At 42.9% G+C, this 25600-nt stretch overlaps 1 protein-coding gene across 5 annotated transcripts in view; it reads right to left on the bottom strand.

Moving 5' to 3' along the window:
* ARMH4 (armadillo like helical domain containing 4) overlaps positions 1 to 25600 on the bottom strand; it is a 776849-nt gene that overhangs the window by 564563 nt on the left and 186686 nt on the right. For all 5 annotated transcript variants that reach the window (XM_085626134.1, XM_085626132.1, XM_085626133.1 and 2 more), the window contains one exon: positions 13206 to 14440. In XM_085626134.1, coding sequence (XP_085482260.1) covers positions 13206 to 14400 — 1195 coding nt within the window. In that variant the 5' untranslated portion in view covers positions 14401 to 14440. The remainder of the gene's footprint in view (positions 1 to 13205; positions 14441 to 25600) is intronic.

The raw sequence follows: 25600 nt of genomic DNA, 5'->3' as shown, positions 1-25600 counted from the left end.
TCAATTCCCCGCCTCGGCGGGTCTTGGGCTCAAAATTCCACGGACCTGACAATTCTCGCCTCGGTGCCTATTCCAATCATGGAGTCCCACTCTGCAACTCTGGGCAATAGCTTGCTTAATCTCCACAACGGCCCCCACAACGCTAAGGATGCCTGGCCTCCACCTTGGGGGTGCCCAGGAGTGGACACCTCACAGGGAAAGCCAGGATGGGTTCCACAGCGGTATTCGTACAAGCGCCTTGAGACCCTTGCGGGTGAGTAGTGCGCTATACAAGTATCAATTTACATTTTTTTACATTACAGATTGACTCTGAAGACCTAGGTCAACCAGTGGAACGGCTCAAAGATCAGAACTAGGATCGGCCCTTAACAACACCTTTGGTAATGATCATTTCGAAGGAAGGGAGAAAAGTGCTTGCCCCACTGCAAATACCATTACCAACTGCAGCAGGGTAAATAACCCAGATGTAAAGGAAAAATATGTGAAGGGGTGTATCAAACCACAAAGAGACGCTAGAGATGTGGCAATTTCTTTGCAGTTGCTAACTGCAATGACCTTCATTTGCAGTGAAGAAATCTTGGTAAACAATGAATGCGGGTTGACCCAGGGAAAGGATCGGATACATAGAGGAAAGGGTGTGGTACCAGAATATCATACTCTAAATTGTGTCATATATAAATGTTGTGTCCTTAATATAATTGACAAGAATATTTCCCCATTGAAGTTACTATTCAACAATATAAACCAAATGGACCAATAATTTTGTAAACTATATTTAGGATAATATATTTCTGTCAAGTGATACTTTTGTGTACAATATTCTGGCATACAACTGGGGGAAGTATTATGTATGTATGTATAAACAGAAGAAGGAAAATGTGTTCCCTCTGGTTACTTTTTTGTGTGAAGCATCACCTTCAAATACTACCATCTGAAACTCATGTAGTAACACAAAACTTATCAATTCGTTTCTGGAGCAAAGGAGGTGTCCTTACAGCACGTAAAATTGTGGTTCCATATTAAAGAAGCCACATCTAGGTCCAGAATCACTATGTTACTGCAGAGTTTAGCAAAGATTATGCCCACCTGCAACAGAACAACCTCTAACTGACCACCATTCTGGGTTCTGCATGAAGCAAAGCCTGGAACCCACTGAGTTGAGTATCCGAAAAGAACTTCTTACTTCTCGGTTCAGGGTTGGGCATGCTTTGTATCCTGTGGCTCTTTTCAGAGCCATCTATTCTTAGTGGTAAGATTGACGTCCCGAGAAGTGACCACCTGTGCATCACTTAGGATCCATACATAGAGATTACAGGCTAGATATCCCTACTAGACTCCTGTCAGTCATCCACTCCTTGAGGTGAAACCCTCTGTATCCTTGTGTAATCATTTAAGTCCATCAAGCCCTAGAGGTGACAGGCTCTGCTAAATCATGTATTCACACCGGAGACTATTACAAAGGCATGTACTGCTGTTACTGGCAGTAAAGGTGAAAAAGTGCACTTGCACTGGTGGTACTGACCGACGTACCAATCTCTGAGGTTGTGTATTGCTTTATAAACCTTAGTCTTTTAGCTTTGCCAATGCATTATTATTCAGAGCTTCGTGTTCTCTTGTAAAGATTCTAGACGTGTAACGTCTTGAATACTGAGCTGCATCTGCCAGGGGCGGCACCTATTTTCCTGGACTCCCTGTGGTGTGTTTCTTCTCAAGAGCCTGCAGTGGCAATGCTTATAGAAACAGTGATTAACTGCTAAGACTTGTCCTGATGGCACTTGGACTGATGGTGACTTAGGTATGTATAGAGGTAGTACTAGAGAAATGGTGCCAGAACTACTGAGGCATTCCCAAATGATCCTAGCACTGCCCTGGCAGTGACTAAGTTAAATGTATTGGAATGGTGCTACTGGCACAGTTAGGGACTGGATGGCTACAACAATGCAGGTTTTGCCAAGGGTGGTACAGAGCATCCATGATGAATGAGCCATAAGGTCTGCACATAGCACTGGTGCTTATGGTAACTGAGATGCTAAGGACGGAATAATAGTACTGTCACTGATGGTAAGTGTCTAATAAGGCAGTATTTGCACTGACAGGAACAGACATTCTAAGTCATGGTTTGGTGGTACTGATAGTGACTACTTTGGTGGTACTGCCACTGATATGAACTTAGTGACTAGTCATCTACTGTTGGCAACGGACCCGATGGTCACAGGGTTACTACCACCTGCACGACCCTACTGGCACTGATGACAGAGTTACTAAGGATTGTACGGGTGGCACTGGCACCGACAGGAACTGAAATACTAAGGCTTCCGCTGGCCCTAATGCCATCTACATATCAGCTATAACATGTGCTAATATGCAATATGGGTATAGCAGATCTTCTTTTCCTATAATAATATATAGAAGCATATATCCCCGCTCAAAACCGCCTGGAAATTGGAGCTTGCTTCTTCTCTGCAAATTATGACATGCTTTTACGACTCATCACTTTAAAATTTCCTTGTCTGTTGCTGGTAATACTCCATCAGGCCATGACATTTTTGCAAGACCATCTGTAATGGAAGACTTGCCTATCAACACCCCAAGACTAAAGCAGTCACTTTACCACAGCACTGTGTCTCCCCTCTCAAGTCAACTCCTGTGGTTTGAGCTCACCAGTGGGGCGGGGACGTTTTTCAAGCACTGCGCTGTGTGAGAGACCTATGACTGTCTGCAATGAATAAAATGTCCAAGTGTTTCAACTGACCTACTGTGAAGCCCAAACCATTTGACGTGTGGAATGTGAGAAAATTAGGAAAAGCAAAACCAAGCAGGTACTAAAGGAACCAAAGGACTATAGGAACTCAAACCCTTGATTGAAAACCCATCTTTTCCCTAGTTAGAGATATATCCCACAAAGTGATGCAGGAATTCTCCATAGCTTTGGCAAAGAAAGCAAATAGGGGACTGTCAAATACTGGTCATGATAATTTATACCTAAGCCCATGTATTTCCTTTGTAGAGAACAAGTCGGAGCATGGAGGCCAACATTCAGGAAATCAGGTGGTATATACAAAGACTTTTGCCGGCACCCAAACATATCAACAATATTTCAAATCTTGTGGGAACAGACACGATGGCATGTAGTTCCAGTCCCACACTGAAGTTGGTAAACCCTCCTTCTGTCTCTGTGTAGGTGGTTGAGCCCTTTCTTCAAGTCAAGAGTAAGAGCACCATAACTTCAAAAGCTACTGGAGCCACGCATAAGGCTAATAATGAAGCATGCCTCAAACTATCATTGAGACATCTTTCAGCAGCCGTCTACTGACTCCAAACATCCACATCATTGTGAACTCTCAAGATGAGGACAAATTGCTGACATTGCCTAGAATATACATCAAGGGACAACTTTGATACACTTAACATTGGAATATTAAATATTCTCAAGTTATTAAAATTTGAGCATAAGAACATAGAAGCAAAAAAGTTGTTGAGTGCATCTCATTTAGATCCCTAACACACTAAGGTGCAAGAGAAGCAATGGTGGTTAGGCAGAAAAAAGGCAACATTGTAGCCCTGGTGTTTTATTATAAATCATTTTTTGAAATGTTCAATATTAATGTGGCCAGACAAAGAATGAATGCTACTCACAAGCATTGTGGCAAGTTGCTCAGCATGCATCGGTTATACGTTTAGATCCAGCAAACATGAAATAAGTAGCTCTCTCAGAGAAGAATATAGCCCCAAGCAGTTATAGGTAGATAAAATACAAAATTAAGTATAAGTTAGAGTGGTGTGAAAGTGCCACATGAACTATGTCTAAGGCTAATGAAAAAACCTCCGGCTGGAGCTGGTCAGAACACACACTAGCTAGAGATACTTGGATATATTCTGGCTTTGGTACTAGTCTGTCTCTTTAAGCTCTATGGTCAGCTTGAAGGAAAGAAAGCTAAACATGTGCATCCAGAATATTGGGGACATTAATAAAATTTGTCACCAGATTTTATGTATTGTACCTGGACTACATAGGTAAATGCAGATTTTGCAATTGAACGCCCTCTTCTTACTACAAGCCAGCAAGATAAAATCAAAAAGAAAATGCATGTTTTTGGTTCACAGATATATACGTAACATCCCACCTCATTATAAAGGTTCAAAAACTTTGATTATGGGCAGATTAAGCGGTGGTATTGGTGTTGTTGCCTCAATTAACCAACACTGGAAACTCATCAGCGCAGAAATTTACATAGATACACTCATTACCCAGTCAAAACAGGGGCCCACCTATTGTCCCTTTTAAAAAAAAATTTGAAAGTGCAATACTGAGTCTCACATTTTGCCTTCCCATACAACTTTAATCCTACGGGGCCTGAATCACAAAGGTAACTTGCAATTTTTAGTACTTTTTACTTTTGAGCAAGTGGCTATTAAAAAAATCTGAGGATACATTTAATCCAATATTGTAACTCACATGACTTCACCAAATTGAAGGGGCTGGGGGCTACACACTTTTCAGTAATTTACACTTTTGAGTACCCACACTATGTTGCACCTGACCTTAAATATCCAAGCATATGGTTTTTCAAGTCAAGTGCAAATATTCTGAAAATAAATCCAGACAGGGTAACAAATAACAAAGCTAATGAACTCTTTTAGGCAGGATGGTGTCCCTGGTCCAAATGGGCTACCTGAGGCCATTTTCAGAGACAATATGGATGGATTAGCCATGACGCTGAGCTCACTATACACCTTTTGCTTCTTATCGTGGCAACCACCCGACAGTTGGAGAACATCCACCCTTTCCCCAAAACATAACAAGGGGCCACATTTTGAACATTTGAACTATCAACTTACTGCTTTACTTGATGTGGTCGAGAAGTGTTATACAAAGATAATACTGCAGGATCTAGACATCTGTGCCACAGATAATAATGTAATCCCTCAACATAAGAGAGGGTTTCAAGGAAATTGTAGCATTGAGGACACTTTAACAGCCTTGGCCCTAAGGGTTCACTCTTAGTGCATGAACATTATTAGCTTCATAAGAGCATACAATTTAGTAGATAGGAATCTACTCTGGACAAATTGGAAGATTCACAATTATGTGCTGGAGCCAATTATTGTTCTTTATTCAAAGACATGGGTAATAATTAAATTATGAAGGGCTGCACTTTCGAGGGAATCAATCTAAGGAGATAAAGGCCTTGAGCAAGAGTGTGTGCCAGCATCACTGGTTTGGGAATTTCTCTGGTCACAGTAGGAATACTTCCCTTAAAGTTAAGAGGGCATCACCTATCCTCAGTTTTCAGATTATATTTTTTTACTTGATAAGACTCCAATCGGTCTTCAGATGGCAGTAACCATGTTAGCTACGTATTGTGGGATTCATCAGATAACCAAAAATATTAAGTCCAAAAATTGTAATCTTTGCTCATGAGGTTAAAAAAAGCAGGTCTTCTCTATTTGAACAGTCTTCCTCTGGAGCAAGCTGGGTCTATAAATATATGGGCATCTGGAAAAGACGGTGAAGTGGATATTATCAGAAACTGGTGTTGCTGAAAAAAATCCCTGGCACTCAAAGTAGCACTTATGAGGTTGATTAAAGACATACCCAACCTTCTTTCGAGTCAGATGTTACGAGTCATGTGAGCCAAGGTTATGTCCATCCTCTACTATGTTTTAATTACGTATTTGGGAAAGTCGGCAAAGAGGTCAAATCTAAAGTCGACCTCACAATTATAGATGATTGGTTGGGCTTTCAAAAATGACAACACAGGCACTCTTGAATTTTGATTGCTAAAACAAGAGCATTTAATTATAGCTAGATTTGCTAGCTATCGTTCCAATATAATGCTAGCCTCTAAAAGGTGATTAAGGTAATTGACCTGGCTGAAAACTAGAACCAGGTCCTGGGCTGTTTACACCTGACCCTATATCTAGAGGTGACTATACAAACAATTCCACTAGAATCAGCATGGGCTTTGCCACCAATGGGCACACAAATTAAACAATTATTAAAGATCCAGGAAAAAAGAAGTCGTATAATGGGGACTTTCAAGCTGTGTGTACTATGAAACATGCTTGGATGGTTTAAAACTAATAAAACTGAGGATACAGCCTAAATATTCTGTCCTCCCAAAAATGTTTGACCTCCCATTATCACTGGCCACAAAATGCAAATCTGTATGCTTAATGATTTATTTGTTTTAATTACTATAATTTAGGGCTAGATGGGCAGGGTAGCCAGGGGTGGGGGAGTTTACATCTTCAATTTACAGATAATGGGCTTCTCACTATGAATCCCTTCACTTATCTCAGGTCTGTATCCTGGGCAGGATACAACTCATAAGTCTATTTATATTTGTTTACAGTTGCGAACACACAAGTAAATGGTTAGCAGTTGCCTTGAAAGAAGTTATCCTCAGTTAATAGGATGTTTTGTGAAATTTGTGGACTTGGCAATAAATCTTTGAATGATCAATGTCAAATTTAAAGATTTGATGAGAAGTGTTCTTACTAGAGGGGAAGATCCAACAAATTAGCAGGAAGAGCCGCACGAGAGCTGAGCAAAGGGGCGACTCTGAATCTAAGAGCCCTAGCACAAGCCAAGCCCTGAAAATATTTAGCATGTAAATCATGCAACCTGACCATGTTATAATCTGCTATAGAATCTTAGAAATTCAAAACAGTATATTTCTTTTACTCACAAATGCGTTTCACCTTATTATTATTATTATTGTTATTAGTACATCAGATAGTAGTATCTCTGCACTGAGTAGTATTTAATCAAATTATTAGTTAATAAACAGATACTTATAAGCATTTATGCCCAACCACATCGTAATAACAATGCTATTAGTGAACTAACAGGTAAGTGAGGTGTCATGTGTATCCTATCTGTGACCTAAATTCTTAAACACATAGCACCATTATAGTTTATTATATCAAAGACAAAAGCATCTTTTGTAGAGGGCACATCCTCAACTTATGTATTTGAAGATGCTCTAATATATTATAGTGAACGAAAAGGAGGCCCATTGACAAAGTATTTGCCTAGGATCACACAATTTAATCAAGCAGGGAGGCTGCTGCCAGAGTATTCAGTTCAACTACCAGATGGGTATCTCTAGCTGGCATCAAAAGTTAATATTGTCTCCTTAATTCCTGGAATAGAGATTAGAACGTGGGTGACAGGCATGGACGTCAATTAGAGGGTCAACAGGGGTCACAACTGCGACCCCTAAGCCACCAGTTGGGATCCCTGCCACCTTGCTTGTTACTCCTGGCTGTTTGTCAGCCCTGGCAAGAGCTCTGATTGCATAAAATCAGCCGCAATGTGAGCAGCACTTGATTGCATTACTGTCCTAAAGCTCTTCCTGCAGAGACATCATGATGACCTGCAAGCTAGGCCTTGCTGGGGGAAAGAACTCTTTTCACTTGTTGCTATGGTGACCCCAGGCCGGCCGGCGCAGTCCTTGGTTTGATACATTGTATATATCTGCTGCGGGCCTGGGCCAGGAATCTGAGCGAATAAGCACGAAGCGTGAAGCACATAGCACGCACAGCCTGGCTGGGCATGATTGGACAATGACTAACTACACGTGCTGCAGATAGCAGCACGTGTGTGTAAGTGCAAGCACGCACCTGCTGCACCCTACCCTGGCTGAGGACGTGGTGCCTGGTGCTTTATGTGTACCACCGTGTTTAGGACTGCCGACCTGGTTCCAGGGCCGTCAATCTGATAGCACAAAAGCACTACCAATGATGATGGCCCAGGCAAAAATATTGGCCAACCTCGGCACGGCAGTAAAAGCCGTGCTGATCCAGCACGGCCTCGGAGTCGATTCGGACTCATGCCTGCTGCATGGGTGCTGGGTGTCAATACACCAGAGTGACTGACTAAACTATAGATTGATGTTTCTGTGACCTATCAGAGCCACAATGCCTTTCCAGCGTTGGTGATTTGTCATATCCAGTTACTCTTATGTCAGTGGAGTTAATGGAAGGAAAACAGCCCGGGGTGCCAGCTACCCTTATATCAGGGGGACTCAAGACAGGTCAACAGCTTGGGCTCCAGCACCTCTTCCATGTGGCACACCCAAAGTTGATTCTGTAGCACATATCTCTGTAACTGACACAGGAATTCCTGCCACAGAGGTCCCTCCTTAAAATATTAAGCTGGAATGTGGCCGGCCTACGGGCAAAGTATAATATACCTGAGTGGCTAAACCTTGTAAGGAGTTATATTATCCTGTTTCAGGAAACTTGGGATATATTGCCCTCACTAGGGGGTGGCTTTGGAGTATACCAGCGACTTCATCACAATGTGGGCATGCGTCAGGGGGACTGGCAATAAGGGTTTGCCCTAGGGGGACATGTCAGATTATTGGAGACTGCAGATAGTAATTTTCAACCAATAGTGGTAATGATTGGTGTGAGTGTGCATATTGTGAATTTTTACAATAATGATTTTATTGGGATCCCAAATACGAAGTTTTTCTGCACTATTTAATTTTGATTCTAAAATACTAGATGATTTGGCACAATCAGGACTTACCGCATATCTTTGCTTGGCAGGGGATTTTAATGCTTGTCTCCCTCGGTTGAATATAACATGTGATATGTTGACTCCTATTGATTTGATTGCCAATAGTAATCCACGAGGTGAGGAGTTAGCTTCATTTCTTACTCCGCTTGACTTGGTCAATGTTTTAGAGGCTGTTTGGCTGAGTGAGTGCACAATCTCCACTTTTCGTGGTAGAGGTAGTTCCTCTACACTTGAATACATTTTTGTTACTCTCAGCTTTGAGGATTTATTTCCTCATGGTTCAGTGATGCCTTCCACCTTTAGCAACCATAACCCTATCAAGATTTCATTATTTATTTGTTTGAAGGATAGGTTGAGGATGGGCTTTGGAGCCTGCGATCTACAACCCTCAACCGATAATTTGAGGTTGGTATGGAGACTGCGGGACCTTGTTACATTTTTTAAGACTTTAATTAGAGCAAATCAGAAGGTAGTGGAGCAGTGTCTAACATTAGAGGCCAATGATGACTTAGTGGTAAATGCCTATATCATATTATGTGACAGAGTCAGAACGGCTCTATTAAAGCCTATACGACCTCTGCAGAATTCCCCTAGATAGTGTAACACTGAGTGCTCAGTGGCAAATAGGGCAATGGGGGCAGGTTTGGCCTCTAAACCTAGGTATCCGGCCCTAGTGCTGCAAATGAGTAATCACTATAAAGAAATCACCTCCAAAAGATGGCAGGAGGTAAATATGAGTCAATGGGAGATATTAGTACAGGCATCAGTGTCGAATAATAGCTTGTCCTTTTGGCTTATTATATCTGAGCAGAAGCACAAAAATAGGCCACTCTGTACCATCTCATGTCACATCTCCAGCAAACTAGGGGAGGAGCACCTTAGCAAAATATATGCTCCACCTCCAATGTCTATAACTTTTGACAAAGACCTTTGCCTTGTTAAACAGTATCAGGTAACCTTGACGGATGTGGAAGAAGCTATTAATCAAAGTGTTGGAGGTAAGGCGCCAGGTCCTGATGGTGTCCCCATTGACTTGTTGAAAAGTAATATTCTTTTTTGGGTGCCACTCCTTATGAATTTGTTCAATAATCAGTATCATGGAGAACATCAATTGTTGTGCCCATTTTTAAGAAAGGAGAATAGATTAGCTCCAAACTGCTATTGTCCTATTTCCTTAATTGATACCATCGTAAAAAATTTGGGAAAAACAATCTATAACAGGATTAGAGAATGGGCTGATGATGCGTCTGTGCTATACTCTTGTCAGTATGGGTTCCGGCGCAAAGTGGGAAGTATCGAGCAGTGTCTCAATCTGAACCTGGTTTTAGGAAAGTACACGGTTGCTAAAAAATCTCCACTTTATTTAGCATTTATGGACCTCTCATCAGCCTTCAACTGAGTAAATCAGACAAAATTGTGGTCTTTGTTTATAGATCATTGCTTGGATAGCGTTTTAGTACATTTTTTGGCATACTTACATAACAATATGAGGGCATCAGTCCGTATCAGTGCGCAGGGTGAGACATCTGGAGCTGTAGGCATACATCGGGGAGTAAGAGAAAGGTGCAGATTGGCTCCCCTTTTATTTATTCTTTATATTAATGAGCTTCATCCGTTTTTAGTGCAGTCAACACAGGATGCACCAAAAATGAAAGGGAAGCCACAGCGCACATTACTATATGCCGATGACGCAGTGCTCATGGCACGCACCTGAGGGCACTGCGTCATCTAGTGCATGCTCTTGTGGATTTTATGGCCTCACTCGCTCTGCAGACAAACTTTACAAAGTCTCATATTGTGTCTTGCGTACTGAAGGCTATTTCTATGCCAAACATGTCGATTGGCTCTCAGCATTTGAACTGCATCAGTACTTTTCCATATCTCTGTGTGATTTTCCCGGCTTGAGGGTCTTGGTCGGCTAATACTGTGCATCGCGACACAAAATTGCCAATGTTTCCCTGTGTAGCCTCCCCCAACCTGCGTGGGGTGGGCTCCCTTAAGCCTCCTCTGCAAATTTACAAGGGGCAATACGTAACCATCGCCATGTATGGCACTGAGGCTTGGCGTTTTTCGAATTGTAAGGCTACACAGTGTGAGGAAAATAGATTCTGCAGAAAACCTATGTCTGCTCCCATTTCTGCCTCACACTATATTTGTCACAGAGATTTTAGTCTTCCATACCTAGCTGATTGTATTAGGGCTCGTCCTGTCCTGCTGCGGCTTGCAATTTGGAGGAAGGTTGAGGCCGGGCTAACACAATACATCATTTTGGACTGTCTTTCTATGGACAAGGGTCTACTTATTCCTGCTGAATACTGTAAAATTGGAATGGAATTTGCTTTCACTGAACCATCATCTTGTACTGACATAGACAAAAACATAGCAGTACAAGCACTTTATGACCATGAACAATCACAGCGCCTAAGGGATATGTTGGTGAAGCCAAATGTATCCGCATATATAGGACTATGTGTACTTGATTGTCCTTCTGATTATATTTGGCATACATGGAGTAGATGGACACGATCTTTGCTATTCCATTTTAGATCAGACACAATGAAATATCTGTTGTGCTTCCCCCACGACTTTGTTCATAATCTAGAGGCTGTATCATGTCCCTTTGATAATGTTTCAGGTCAATCAATGTAACATTTTACCTTCTTCTGCAAATTTTACACAAGGTATACAAGATTGTTTTTAATCCTGGTTTTAAAAAGTATTTTCAAAGTATTGGTCAATGTTGGCCCGCCCTTAGACTTTCAATGAACTTACCCAATGCTAAAATTGTCTTGTATGTCAGGCTTTTTAAAATCAGCGGTGCGAGCTCGTAGGTCTGTGCTCTCTTAAAACTATTTTAAACATATATTGTTATGTCTTAACTTTTTAACTATTGCTGGACCTCTTATTATGAATTATATTTGATGTAATATTGTATGTGTGTTATTATACTTCCGAATAGGGCTATTGATTGATTGTTTGACTGACTAAAATCAATGCAAGTTTGGGACCAGGTCGTGAGTGAGTTGCTTCACTTAATTGTCACTCTCTGACCAAGTCGGACGGTCAGAGCTCGAGCGGGCTGCGGGGAAGGTGAGGTCGTGTGAGGATAAGACTGACTGAGTCGTCACTCGAATAGAGCCTCGGCTCTCCGACTGCCCTTGTGGCGGTGCTGGTCATTGTGACTCCTGTGAGCTGTGGGCCCTGGGCAAACCTCTAACAGAAGCAACAAGTAAAGTACAATAAGATAAACTGTTTTTGGAGTTGACACAAGATTTTCAAATGCCCTGCAAAACTTCAGAAATGATTGTTAAAGAGCACACATTTCAGGTTTAATCCTTATAGCGGTCTAGTCATAGTTTAGGTAATGTGAATAACACATTAACTGCCACTTTTTTATGTCAAAAACTGCATCCGTGTAGCCACAGCATGCACACGTCGGTCAGTGAGTGCTAGTGGACTGCCCAACAAGACATTGTCTGTTTTGAACACCTCCAAGGCCGTAAAGGCTGTACTGGGCATCGAGCGATAGGCGGGTGTTTCCCCAGGAGGCTGGAATTGTGGAGGGGCAGGTTTTGTTAGTAAGGCAGGTTCTTAATCAATGCTACATTAGCTTAATTGTATATCTGAAGATACTACCTGAAAAAATGTATGTAGCTGCATTTTCAATAGGATTTAAAGTATGTCTGTTTATAGAGTACTTCTTTTGAATCTATAGAGATTTTCCAGCCTCTGTTTGTGATATAAGTAACCAAAAGTTCCTCTGATAGCACCAAGTCAAAGGTGATGCAATGTCGCCTCCTTTGATTTCATGGTTTCCAAAGGGAATGTGATATCACTTCCTGTGATGTCATCAGGTCAAATGCCTTGCGATGTCACTTCTTGTGACATCATTGGGGTGGGTCAAAGGGCAGGTAATGTCACTCCCTCTGATGTTACCAGATCAAAGATTGTGTAATGTCCCTTCCTGTGACATCAGGCGGGGGTTACATGGCAGGTGATGTCACTTCCGCTACCCCAGACATTTTGATGAATAGACGTTCACGGTGACAGGCAGAATCCACATTTTATTTTTGACAGTTGCATATAGCACATACCTTGCCCACAGACAAACAGACATACAAGCGCTTCACAACAGTTGCCCATGTTACATGGTCAGCATCTGTAGCCTCTAAATTGCAAGGCCTCCCGTGAGAGCTCTGCTTGTTTTGGCTTGTGGGTCCAAGAGGTCCTTGAGCTGAGCCAGTGCCAAGCATCTGGCTAGAGCCTGGCTCGGGCATTCAGTGGTTCACCCACCTCTATTTTAATCCATTCTAGATGGCCTCAAATTAATGTTTATTTTTAGAGCCAGGACCAACACAGTTTATTTTATGCATTTATTTTGCAATTTGGTTTAATGTGTGAACATTGCAACTGTTTTTAGTAACGAGAGCAATAAAGTCTTCCATTCATTCATAAAAAAATCAATGTGCAACACACTCTCAGTTGCAAAACAGACTTTGAAGAAAAACATTTTGGAGTACTCTGAACTTGGCAGTAGAGTGCACATCATAAAAAACAACACATACTTCAAACACTTCATTCCTTGCATTTTACATGGGCATTGAAAGTGAAGTAAATGCACTGGACTAGTAACATTGTTGCTGTGTTACCTCAAAGTCATTGACCCACTTACTTGTATGGACAATGCTGCTTGGATATGGAGTGGAAAGGACGATTTTATCAAGTGTATCCGTGCTGCTGACAGTTGGCCCAAAATCAACTTCTGCAATCTCCGATGGTGTTTCTCCCTCCCCAATGGCAGGCATGGTGCTTTCTTCTGTTCCAGTGTTCATCTTCTCTATGATCTCAGTACTTGTCTCTGTCCTATTTGTGAAAGTGACATCCAAGTTTTCAGGGACAGGGTCAGTACTCACAATTTCAGGAGACACTGCTGGTACAGACATTAAGGTTTCTTGCTCTGTAACTTTGCCTTGGCTTGAAGGTGATGGTTTTGTATCATCCCAGTCTTCACTGAATTCCAAGGCAGGTGACACAGAGAGAGGTTGCACTTTGTCGCTCATTTGTACATCCTCCACACCAGTGGAAATGTCGGTGCGCATGTTGGTGGCGGTTGTTAGCTGCACTGGATCCACAATGCTGGATACAATGACACCATGTTCAGCAGTTTCACTGTGGTCAGCAAAAAGCAGAGGTGCTGTTGAATAGTCACTCCCAGTTTGAACAATGCTAGTTCTCGGGTTGGTGGTCAGCATTTCTTCGGTGTTGAACTGAGACAGTGGTGGGTGTTCGAAGGTATTGCCATTACCATTATTTTTTTCATCAGTTCCCTTTGTGGGGAAATCATCATCCAGAGACTTTGAAACATCAGATACAATTGTAGTGGGAGTTTCTAGAGTGGTCTTGCTAACTGCAATGCTGGGCACGTTGACTTCTATGTCAGCCTGTAAAGGTGAAGCGGTTGTGATGGTTGTGGTTAACAGTCCATTTTCTTGTGATTTGTTTAGTTTCAGGCTGGGAAGGAAGACCTCTTGCACCACAGAGGTCAGAGGCAAAGTTGTACTCCTAGTATCTGTACTTTGATCACCTATCAACATATCATGATCAAGAGGTTTGGTGTAGGCCTGTGTTGTTCCATCAGATGTGAATGTATTGGTCAGGGATGTCCCAGGTGGCACAGTTAATACACCTTGTTTATCCTCAGAGTCTGCCCCCTGAGAGGTTGTTGAGAGCAGGCTTGGAACATTTTCCAGGATGTGAACTGAATCATTTGTGTCTCTTTTTTGAATAGCAACACATCTAACGCCCAGAGAGCTGAGCAAGATGCTGCTGAAAGCCAAACAAACATGGAATCCACTGAGTGTCTTCATGTCAGAAGGTGGCCTTGCTGGTATATGTAGACACTTGAACCTAGGGAAAACAATTAAACTAGTTAGTTAGTCAGAAATGCAAATTAAGGGACAGTATAAATGACCCTATAGGCAGCCTATACTGCCATGCCTTGAAATAGTACAGCCTGTAGTATGTAACTTTTTCATATATTCTGGTAATCAATCACCATTAATGCAATTTTTTGACATGCCAAATACCTGTAATTTGTCTAGCACAGTCATCTACACAACAGTGGAATGCAGGTGGAACTGCTGACATGAGTACTACTAGCCTATACTGGTGAGGTATGTGGGGTGGTTGAAACCCATTTGTATGAGCATAGTGATAATGATATACAGAAATGTATAATCTATAGAAACATTATATATGTCTTTAATCTTGTTTATCTTTCTTAAGAGTATGTAAAAAAAATACTTCAGATGAAGGAATGAAAAATCCAGAAACATGTCAAGCACAATGTGTGTACACCAAAGAATGAATGATAAAGAGATGAATTATAAATGATTAAAAGATACATTTTTAGAAATCAACATAGAGAAACAGAACACATTTTTTTAATTAGAGGGCTTCTTAGGAGAGGAAAAAGAGTCTCCAACTGTGAAATGTTAGATGATGTATCTTAGAGGATCTATTTCTAAAGTGATTACACTATGAAGGGCACAATGAACTATCAGTAAACGGGGTGCTGGCGGAAAAGTTTGTCTGACCAAACAAACGCATCTCATGTTTTGATTTCGGGCCTAGTTTGACTATATGCTGAGTGCCATCACAAAAGCATAGGTTTGAAGAAGTGGCTCTTCTATTCATTATTATTTTTAGTTTGTAATATTGCCGCCCACCATCTTGTGAGACCAAAATCACAAGGTGTCACCAGCGCCACTTAGGTATAGAGTGCTGAAATATGGGAAAATTTTCGAACCACACCCCAATGCTTCTCCAGCAGGCTACACTAGATGCATCTGCACATATATATATATATATAGAGATGAACTGCTTGGAAGCAGGTAGCATGGAAGCAGGTAAAATCACTTAAGTTACAGGACCAATGGATCCATGCGCGTGTAACATGATGGCCACAGGTATGAACCTGAACAGATGTGCTAATCCTTCTCATCTTGTCAAGGTTCTTAAAATCTCTTAGAAGAAGGTAAAAGGCAGGGCAAGGCTGTGCAATAAATACATACTTAGGGGTACATTTACAAACATTTAGCGTGATGCAAACCAGAGCAAAATATTTATTTGGAATTTGCTTTCAAGCGCAAAACATGTTTTTTGCAGGAAAGCTGCCAGAACGTAATGTAACGCAAAGCAGAGCTTTGCGCTGTTTTTCATTACTTTACGTCTAGAGTATGTTCCATGGGAGGTACATGGGGGCACCCCTGTGCAACTACCCATGTATTTTATGCAAAACCATACCTACTAACAATAGTATACAGGGTTTTGCACCCAATAATACACCTCTTTGAGGCAGGCGTGAAAAGGAGACTATTTTAATTTCTCCAACTTTTCTGAGTTTGCATGTATACTGCATTGTACAGCACACATCCAAAGTTGGAAAAGGTTTAAACTTTGTCTAGGCAAAGTATTTTGTACATACATAACTTATGCTGGACATGAAGCAAAGCAAACACAAGGAGATGATGGACGGAGCGCTGAAACTTTTCAGACACTCACCCCCAGTCACTATTAGATCTGGGTTGAATCCATCATTGTTCTTTAGCTTACTTCGCCACCCCAGTTCAGACCCAGAAGCAGACACTTTTGCACTATGGTACGAAGGTGTGTGCATGGCTTTAGGCCGCCCGATTGTGCGCCAACACTAGGGAGAGAGCAGGACAGCACAATATGTTGGTAGATATGGTGCTGTTCTTCTCTCTCCCTCTCTCAACTTTGATTGCTGCTCTGCTTTACACAAAACCATGTAAATCTGGGCCTTGATGTGTACAACTTAGTTTGGCAATAATACCATCTGTGGTTAGCGCCAGTTTGTAGAGTGCACTACATTGTGGCGAATGAACAACTTTACGGAAGTCCATCAGTAGGAGAGCTGCCCTTCACCTACACCTTGGAACACTGACTTTTAAACCGCCTTTTGACACTCCGAGAACACCCACCTCAAAAGTCAAATGTTTTGCCACACAAGTCTTACTGAGTTTCTATATTGCTCTAAAGTAATGTTTAATGTCACAATGGTTTCTTCAAAGAGAACTTAAACGTCCCATGACGGAAGCCTTAAATGACATTCACAGACTTTAACTAAGACTTCCACGTTGAAATAGGCCGGAGTCACTCTTCAAAAAACTACAAATTAGAAAAAAATGGAACATCAGCATACTGGTAGTAGCTAGGCACAGGGAAAATAGGAATAGGGTAGTGAATTTATATCCTAAACCCCTTAGTAACACTACATACACTCTTCTTACATGGATGACCACGGGGGAAAGTGAAACACATGAGCACAGTGATAGTTGGTGTGTTCTTGCTACCGAGAGGCCAGATAATCCCACACAAAGACCCAGTATGAAGGGGTATGAGAAGGGGACAATGGTGGGGACTATCCTGAGAATTAAATGAAAGGGAAGTGACCTAATCAGCTGAGGGCACTGCATCACTCTGGTGAAAAGTCAGAAGGACAGAAGACTGAAGGGGACAACTAGAGTCTGGGAGTCTGGGTAAAACACCATAAATTGGAGATTCACCTGGCCCCCCAAACTCACTGTTCCTACACCACATTTAGACATGAGGGATCCATAGGGTTTCCAATGGCAGAACCTCAGCTGGATCCACCAGCAGAAACCCTTGCTTGACCTGGTGGTCCATGCTCCACTGGGCCGCTAGATCATAGCGATGGTCAAGATATGAGTCACTCGCATTGCAGAGTAGTGAGACACTAAGAGCTGGACTGGAGACAACTGGAAGAGGTGAAAAGTTTATTCCCAGGGAAGAGCTGCCTCCAACAAAAGTTTAGAAAACTACAAGGATGAGGTGGAAACAGAAGCAAATCGTCGATCTGGGGAAGTAATAAGTGTGGAGGACAAGGATAAGCTGGAGCCTGGGAGAGAAAATGTTTGAGGGGAACAGGAAAGACAGCTGCTATGCTTATGATTCATATAAATAAAAGTCTTCTTCATTCTCTTGCCGGGCCTCGCTTGGCGAGGATATTGGTTCTCCAGCTGGGTCTCCACAGTACTTGTTCAGCAACTCAACGCGTCAATGAGGCTGTGCCTGGCTCCGCCCCCTTCCCGGACATCGGAAGCGGCGACCGGCCGGGTCTGAACTACAACTCCCAGGCACCCCTGGGCTTGGACGCTATCCCGAGCACACGCTAAGCGGCGCATAAAGCCCCACCTGGTGCAGAGCTCCCTGCTTCTTCATTCTCTTGGCGAGGATATTGGTTCTCCAGCTGGGTCTCCACAGTACTTGTTCAGCAACTCAACGCGTCAGTGAGGCTGTGCCTGGCTCCGCCCCCTGCCCGGACATCGGAAGCGGCGACCGGCCGGGTCTGAACTACAACTCCCAGGCACCCCTGGGCTTGGACGCTATCCCGAGCACGCGCTAAGCGGCACATAAAGCCCCATCTGGTCCCTCGCCCCGCGAGGACGTGCGCGGGACGCGCCGGGCTAAGCCCGGGCAAAGGGCGGGCCGTCTGTGGCCATCCGGGGCCGGACGTGGCTGGGCTGGGCTACCTCCCTGACGTCGTTTCCCTGAAAACTGTGAGACTATTATAATATTCTTTTTAGGACTTCGTGTATTGTTGTTTTGGCTATTCTGCTTTTGGCTTATGGTCCTGGAGTTGACTGTTTGCGAACTGTAGTGCTACACATCCATTTAGGTTTGCCTTACTATGGCGCTGTGCCTTAGAAATGGGAGGAAGATTACACCAACCAGCCTCGGGGGGACTGTATCTGGAACCTTGGATCGGTTTATTACTAGAGCAGCAAATGTTCTTGAAAAAGAAATTGCATTTACAGAAAAAGGCTGTCTCTAGAGCTGTTGTCCAAACGCTCCTCTTTGGGTGCTATCATGTCTGCAGTTACTCCCGAGCAACCCCGGTCAATTGATGCCACCAGCTTAGGCTCATGTGTGGAGCGAGCAGGAGAGGGTGGGTCTACCGCCATATCAACTAGCAACTCCCTTGATTCAATTTTAGATAGTATATCTATACTACCAAATAGTCCTATTGTTCCCAACGTTTTGGCTGCCCCTACCATGTCTCATACAAATGCGTTATATCCTCCCAAAATCGGGAAAACCAACCAATCCCAACTTATTGCTGGAAAAGAAAGCGAGGGGGAGGGTCCCAAAAGGGTAGAAGTGCTAAGCTAACTAAAGCTATTACTGTAAATGCACCCCCCATTTCTAAATCGCATTATAGATCTGCCCCCACTGCCCCCACTGCCTCTCCCTTAATGCCACCTAAGTTAATACCTTGTTGCCTTAACGATAATCAACCCCCAAAAAGTATTCTAGAAACTTTAGAACAACTTCTCACACCTATGTTGCTTCCTCTGCTTGAGAGGGTTAAACTCGTAAACGATTCTATGGTAAAATTGGAAAGTGCCGTAGCGTCAAACACTATGTCCCTCAACAAATTAGTGGAGCTCTCACGAGCCACCGGGCAAGTAAAATCCAGGAGTGTGATCACCGTCCCCCAGAGTGTCACAATAGGAACTTCCGTAGAGGCATCAACTAGTTCAAACACTCAGTTACATCTTAAACCTTCTATAAATGCTTCACTACAAACCCCCCCTATAGGTCATACTAGGGAGGCTGCCACCAGAGAAGATAGAGATGGTGTGGAAAAGCTAGCGCACATAGTGTGCGGTGGTCGTCCACTCCCTAGTGGGAATCGGAAATCAGAGGTAGAGGTACAGCGAGCTAAGCTCCCTTGTATTAACCTCCCCCCGGAATCCGAACCCTACACCGTTATCCTGGCTAATGTCCCCGAAATCCAACAAGATAAAATAGAGACTCATGGAGATCTAAAGAACAAGGTGATCTATTGGCTAAACAAGAATCGTCCACTCCCACAAAAAATAAATGCGGAGATTTTGCACGTGAGAAGGATGAGCTGGTTGGGTAGGAGATACAAGGACCTAAATGGCGATTGCATAATTGTCAATTTTAGGGACCCCAGAGTGGTCAGGCATATTTGTTATGAATGGGAGATGCGGGGCAAAGTGGGAATCCAAACTCTAAGCTTGAATTATTTTTTTCCAAGTTTTCACCACAGTCACGCATAATGGGTGGGATATAGCACCTAGACACCAACACATTGCCCCATGCCAGGATTTCCTCCCTCCCCGGGTAAACTGTTCTGAGTCCCCCCAGTGGTTTGAAGGGGGTCGATTGACTGGGCTCTAGAAAAAGGAATGGCACTGCGGGCGGGTACAAGGCCAATGAGACAGTGGTTCATGCAGCATCAACAAACAATATAAGCAATAGTATTAACTGGGTATTTTTGGGGGAGAGCCGCGCGGTCCCCTCCCTAGTACCTTCTCTGCATTCACCTATTGCTCAAAGAAAAATCACCTACTGCTGTCCCTATTGTGGATCCCAAAGTCCGAACCCCTTCCGACCCACCTACATTGTCCGCTGCGATAGGGGAAATTGTCCGGGTTGTGGAGAATCCCTGTGGAGTATGTATGATTGAGGATACTAGTCATTCCAATTTAGGCTGTCGTAATTTAAACCAAACTGGCTCTATCGCTCCCCAACCGGCATCGCCTCTCCTTTCTACCATTTCTGATGGTGGCACCCATTTGCATTCCCTGGTATCCTGGAATATCGCAGGCCTAAAGAGTAAAATCTCCACCGCAGAGTGGATTGATCTGGTGGACAAACATGACATCATGGTATTCCAGGAGACCTGGGCTGCAGAATCAGTACATCACACGGGGTACCTTAACTTCCACAAAGTTGCAGTCGTTGGGACAAAAGGCAGACCGTCAGGAGATTTAACCATTTGGATCAAACAATCTATGAACCTCCAAATTAAGGAACTATATGTGGGAAGCCCAGACATTCTAGCCCTTAAGCTGCTCCAGTTGGATGGTTCAGATGGCTCTGAGCTCTATATAATTAATGTGTATAACAGAGCCAAGCCTGGTGGGCGTGGCTCCGACACTTTTCCAATATTGGACTCCTTTTTGGACTCCCTTAGATCTGACAGCAATATAATAATCTCAGGCGATTTAAACTGTTTGTTCGAGCCACTAAACTCGGACGGGGAATTTCTCATGACAGAGGAGGATGCCGTGTGGAACATCCCCCAGTTAGACCTTACACCTATTAAGAGATGGACAGAATCAGCCCTGCAGTGGATGGGTCTCTGCCTTGAACGCGGCTTTAGGGCTGCAAACGGGCGGTCCGCCTCAGATAAAATGGGTAGGGTCACTTTCGACAATGGCCGCTGCAAAAGTAGAATCGACTATGCCCTTATAAAAATTGAGTACTGGTCCATATTAAATGATATGGTGATTATGGACCACCCAGAGGGTGACCATAATCCTCTTATATTGGGACTTCTGCTAAAAAACGGTGGTAAGCATAAGTCTATAGCTAAGGTTGCTACTGCTGAAGCCTTGCTTACTAACAACCTACGCAGGGTGCGTTGGGCTAAGATTGCCACTGACCCTGAGGTCTTGGATGAGGTTTCTACTAGGCTAATTAGGACTCTGGGGGGTTTGCAGTCACTCCCAACACAGGATGATATAAACAGAGGCATAACTAACCTCCATGATGATCTATTTAGTGACCTCAGATTGTATTTTTCAAAACCTGATATACCAAAGAAGACACACAGCAACCCACCGTGTAAATTATGGTATAATAAGTCGTGTTGGGAATCCTATAGCAGATTGGCTCTTGCTATCAAAACTAAAATGATTTCTAATATTAGGATAGCACGGCTAAACTACTACAAAGAAAAAAAAAGGCCAAACTTGATTGGGATACCCAACACTGGAAGGACCTTTTAGCAGCCAGTAAACATAGAAATCTAACAAAGTTTTGGCATTTAGTTAAATGGGGTAATGGCATTGTTTCACAGGTTCCTGCAAACCATGTACCGAGAGAAGTTTGGGTTGAACACTTTGGATCTCAGTTTTCTGGGGATACCTTGATCGATATTAATGTCATTCCTACCCCAGCCCCTGAGGTCTTTGTCCATGATTTGACATTTGTAAGCAGTGAAGTTGAGGCGGCACTAAAAATGATCCCTAGCGGCAAGGCATCAGGTATCGATTGTGTCCCTGCCGATCTCTTCAAGCATGACAAAGAAAACTGGATCCCCTATATAGTCTATCTGGGCAATGCAATGGCAAAGGGGGCTACAATCCCTGACTCTTGGCGTGGTGCTGAGATTCTCCCGATCTATAAGAAGGGTGATCGCTCCAGCCCGGAGAACTACCGACCGATCAGCCTGATTGATGCTATACAAAAAATCATCGCTAGGATGGTTTTGATACGCATTCAGAGCTGGATCGAATTGGAGGATATATTATCACCCCTACAGGCAGGGTTTAGGTCTAGTATTAGCACCATAGAGCAGGTCTTTCGATTCCAATTGCTGTATTGGAAAGTTGTTAGTTTAGGCGGAGGAACTATTTACGCTGCCTTTGTTGACCTAAAATCAGCGTTTGATTTATTTCCTAGGGGTAAATTGTGGGGGGTGCTAAGGGCACTAGGGATGCCCCCGGAGCTCCTGAACATGGTAATTAAACTGCACGAAGCAAATTTTGCACAAGTTCGCTGGGGCAAGCAAGGGCAGATTACTAGAAGATTCGCTGTGTCTAGGGGTGTTAGACAGGGCTGTGTTTTAGCACCAACCCTGTTTTTGTTATTCATCAACGGGGTGGTGCAATACTACTCAGCCCATCCGACCGATGCCCCCTCTTTGGGTGGCACCAAGTTCCCGCCACTTATGTTTGCGGATGATACCCTTCTGCTATCACAGACCCAGGTAGGTTTACAAGCGTCATTGTCCATATTTGAGAAATTCTGTCTTGACTATGACCTGCAGGTTAATATTTCGAAAACTAAGTTTATGGTGTTCACCTAAAGCAGCCCTGCGGTCGGTCAAATCAAAATGAAGAACAACAAGTTAGAACAAACAAATATTATGACTTACCTTGGGATTGTCTTGGAGAGTAAAATGAGTTGGAAGCCCCAGATCGAAGCTTTATCGCTCAAGTTTGCCCAACTCACGGGGTGCTTGATTAGAGAACAGAGAAGGTCTGAGACCAAGAGGATAGGCCCAGCCATGAAGATTTTTAACGCCAAGATAGGTTCTGCGATCCTGTATGGTGCGGACCTCTGGGGTTTTGCCGACCTGTCTGTTCTGGTAAAAACTCAGAACAAATTTTTAAGAAAATTGACAGGTCTTCCCTGTTCTAGCCCTACGACACCCTTATTAATGGATCTAGGCTGTCATGCAATAGATGACTTGGCCCATTTCAAACCAGTGGCTTTGTGGAGGAGGCTATGGACCACCCCCGAGCTAGCGGCCTACGCTAAGGCCACTATGGATGTAAGATCCATCTTGGGTTCGGGTAACATCCTTTGGTTCAAAAACCTCAAACTAACACTTGAGTCAATGGGCTTGGGTAAACTGTGGTTAGATCCTGCTAACAATTCATTTCCCCCCAAAATAGTCTATAAAAACATCTATTGGGCAATGGTTTACCAGAAACACGCCTGCCAGACCTTATCTACATCTCTGTCAGGAATGTTTCTGGATCTTAAATCTTTTCCGGCCCTAGAAGAATATTGGGACACAGTAACAAAGCCCAGTGATAGAAAACTCTACCATCAGTTAAGGGTTGGCTCCCTCCCAACGAGACTGTTTGTAAAAAATTGGAAAGGTCAAGTGTCTGATTGTTGCCGTAGATGCCCAGAACGTAAAGAATCGACTCCCCACATATTCTTTGAATGCCCTGCTTATGCAGCTCCCCGGGCCAAATGGCTCAAACCAATTTGTCGAAACTTATCAATAAGGGTTGGGTCTGAGGCCCTAAGGCTTCTTAAGTCGGATACAAGTGAACCAATTGTTATCGCTGTATCAAAATTTTTGGGCTGGGCGTGGTTCCTGAGGGCTAAACAGCACCCAGAGGTAGGTGTCCAAAATGATTTGTTCTGATTGCTTAGTAATTAATCTTGGCTTTTTATCCTACTTTTGTTGTAGGTTTTAAACTGTATTTTTATTGTTGGTTTTTTACTCTGATTTTAATTGGTATTTATCTTAAAATGAGGCTTTTATGTATGGTAATGTCTTTTATGATGAAACTATCGAAATAAAGACTTATTGAATTGGATAAATAAAAGGTTTTCTGACAAGGATCAGGATAAAGAACATCAACAAGCTTGGGAAATATTGGTAATTCTAGATGATAAAGACCTGTTATTCACATTGAGGATGTGGTACCAGAATATCATTGTCAGAACATTGCCTGACATAAATATTGTATCTTAAATAATGGATACAGAAAAATCACCCTATTGGAGTTTATAGTACAAAATCTACATTCAACAGGTCAATATTTTAGTAAACTATATTTAGGAAACAATATTGATGTCAGATGATATTTTTGTATATAATATGCTGACCTACAACCTTTGTGAGTTACTTGAATCTAGTATTGTATTACCCTTACTTCATAATGCATTGGAAGATAGATGTAGCTAGGAATGGATGGTACATTGCTGCTCTTCTTGAGGTATGTATTATAAATTTAAGCAAGGACAGGGATAGAGCTTCTTCAAAAATCAAAAGTGCCCTCCCCGTATTTGCTCCACACTTTAGGCATCTTATGATGGGGCAGTTATGACAACAGCATATTGAAAATGGCGTGTTTCGCAGACTGCCGAAGGCGGTGAAGGAGATGAGTAAGAGCAGCCTATATGGTGACGACAATGATGACCAGCGATGCTACTGAATGTTGGAGTTGTCGAGTCCCAACGCCACTTAGTCTTGATTCTACCTCATGTCTTTTTCTTCCACCGCCCTACACATCCTGTCTCTTTATTTCATACTTGGTGGTTGTTTTTTACCCCTACATTTGTTACTGTTTCTCAATCTTTCTATTCCTCCTTCGTGCTATTTTTTCTCCCTTTATATATCTTGTTCTGGGTCAAAGTCTGATGATTAAAACTAAGTCCTCGTCACCAAAAACAAGTACCGCTGCACACCACCTCCAACCACAGGCACATATTATGCAATGACAGATTTTAAGATACTGCAATGGCGTCGCTCACTGGTCCTCGAAGTAAATGAGAGCAGTGATGACACTCAACGAGGGAGTAGTCGTGAATGAAAGAGAAGGGATGATAAGCCACAGAAGACAGAGAGGGACAGTACAGTGATAGAGAGCGAACATGGAAGGTAGGAAAAAAGATGCAGCCAGATGTGGCTGCATGCTAAAGGAGTTTCTCCATGGTGCAACACTATGAGGAATATAAAGAAAAACTGAAAAAAGTGGTGATGTAGCTGTGGTCAAGTCACAGAGCGGTAGAAAAGAGCAGGGGCAAATCCAGTGGCAGTTATAGAAACACTTGGTGCTGAAGTAGGGAAGACCCCCAGCCAGCACCTAATATTAAGGAACTGCTTTCTTTTATGTAGAACATTATGCCACACATCACCAGTGTGAGAAGTTGGCCTGGCATATGCTGTCCACTAGTTATAGTGGGCACCTTGCACCAGTCCAAACAACCCTTATTGATGATTAGATTTAAGACAACCTTTATTGAAAGCTATCCTAGTGGTAGCTATGGAGAGCAGCCTTCAGGCTAAGTCTTGAAGGAGTGTAAAGCAGCTTGGTTTACCAAATTATAACCTCTTGAATAACTAAATGAAAGGAGAACCACACAAGGTATATATATAAAATACATGTATTTATTTCTAAACACTCTCTACTAACCTCTTTATGAAGTTAGAGAGCAAGGCACACAATAATACAGTTATTAAACGACAGTAAATAGCACAGTATACAATGGGCCCCAGGGGGAGACCAAACCATACATTAAGAAAGCGGTATAAGAACCATGACTTGACTAGACACAGTGCCTAGAGCACGTAGAATCACTGGGACCCCAAGGAACCACTAAGGCAGTGACACAGGGGACCGACGGGGGACGTGTGCAGTGTGAGAACACAGCCGCGAGCCCCGTACAATTCAATGG

This window comes from Triturus cristatus, chromosome 9, assembly GCF_964204655.1.
Source record: "Triturus cristatus chromosome 9, aTriCri1.1, whole genome shotgun sequence".
NCBI classification, from domain to species: Eukaryota; Metazoa; Chordata; class Amphibia; order Caudata; family Salamandridae; genus Triturus; species Triturus cristatus.
Note: the sequence above shows the minus strand (reverse complement) of the source record. Positions and strands in the feature narration are given on the sequence as shown.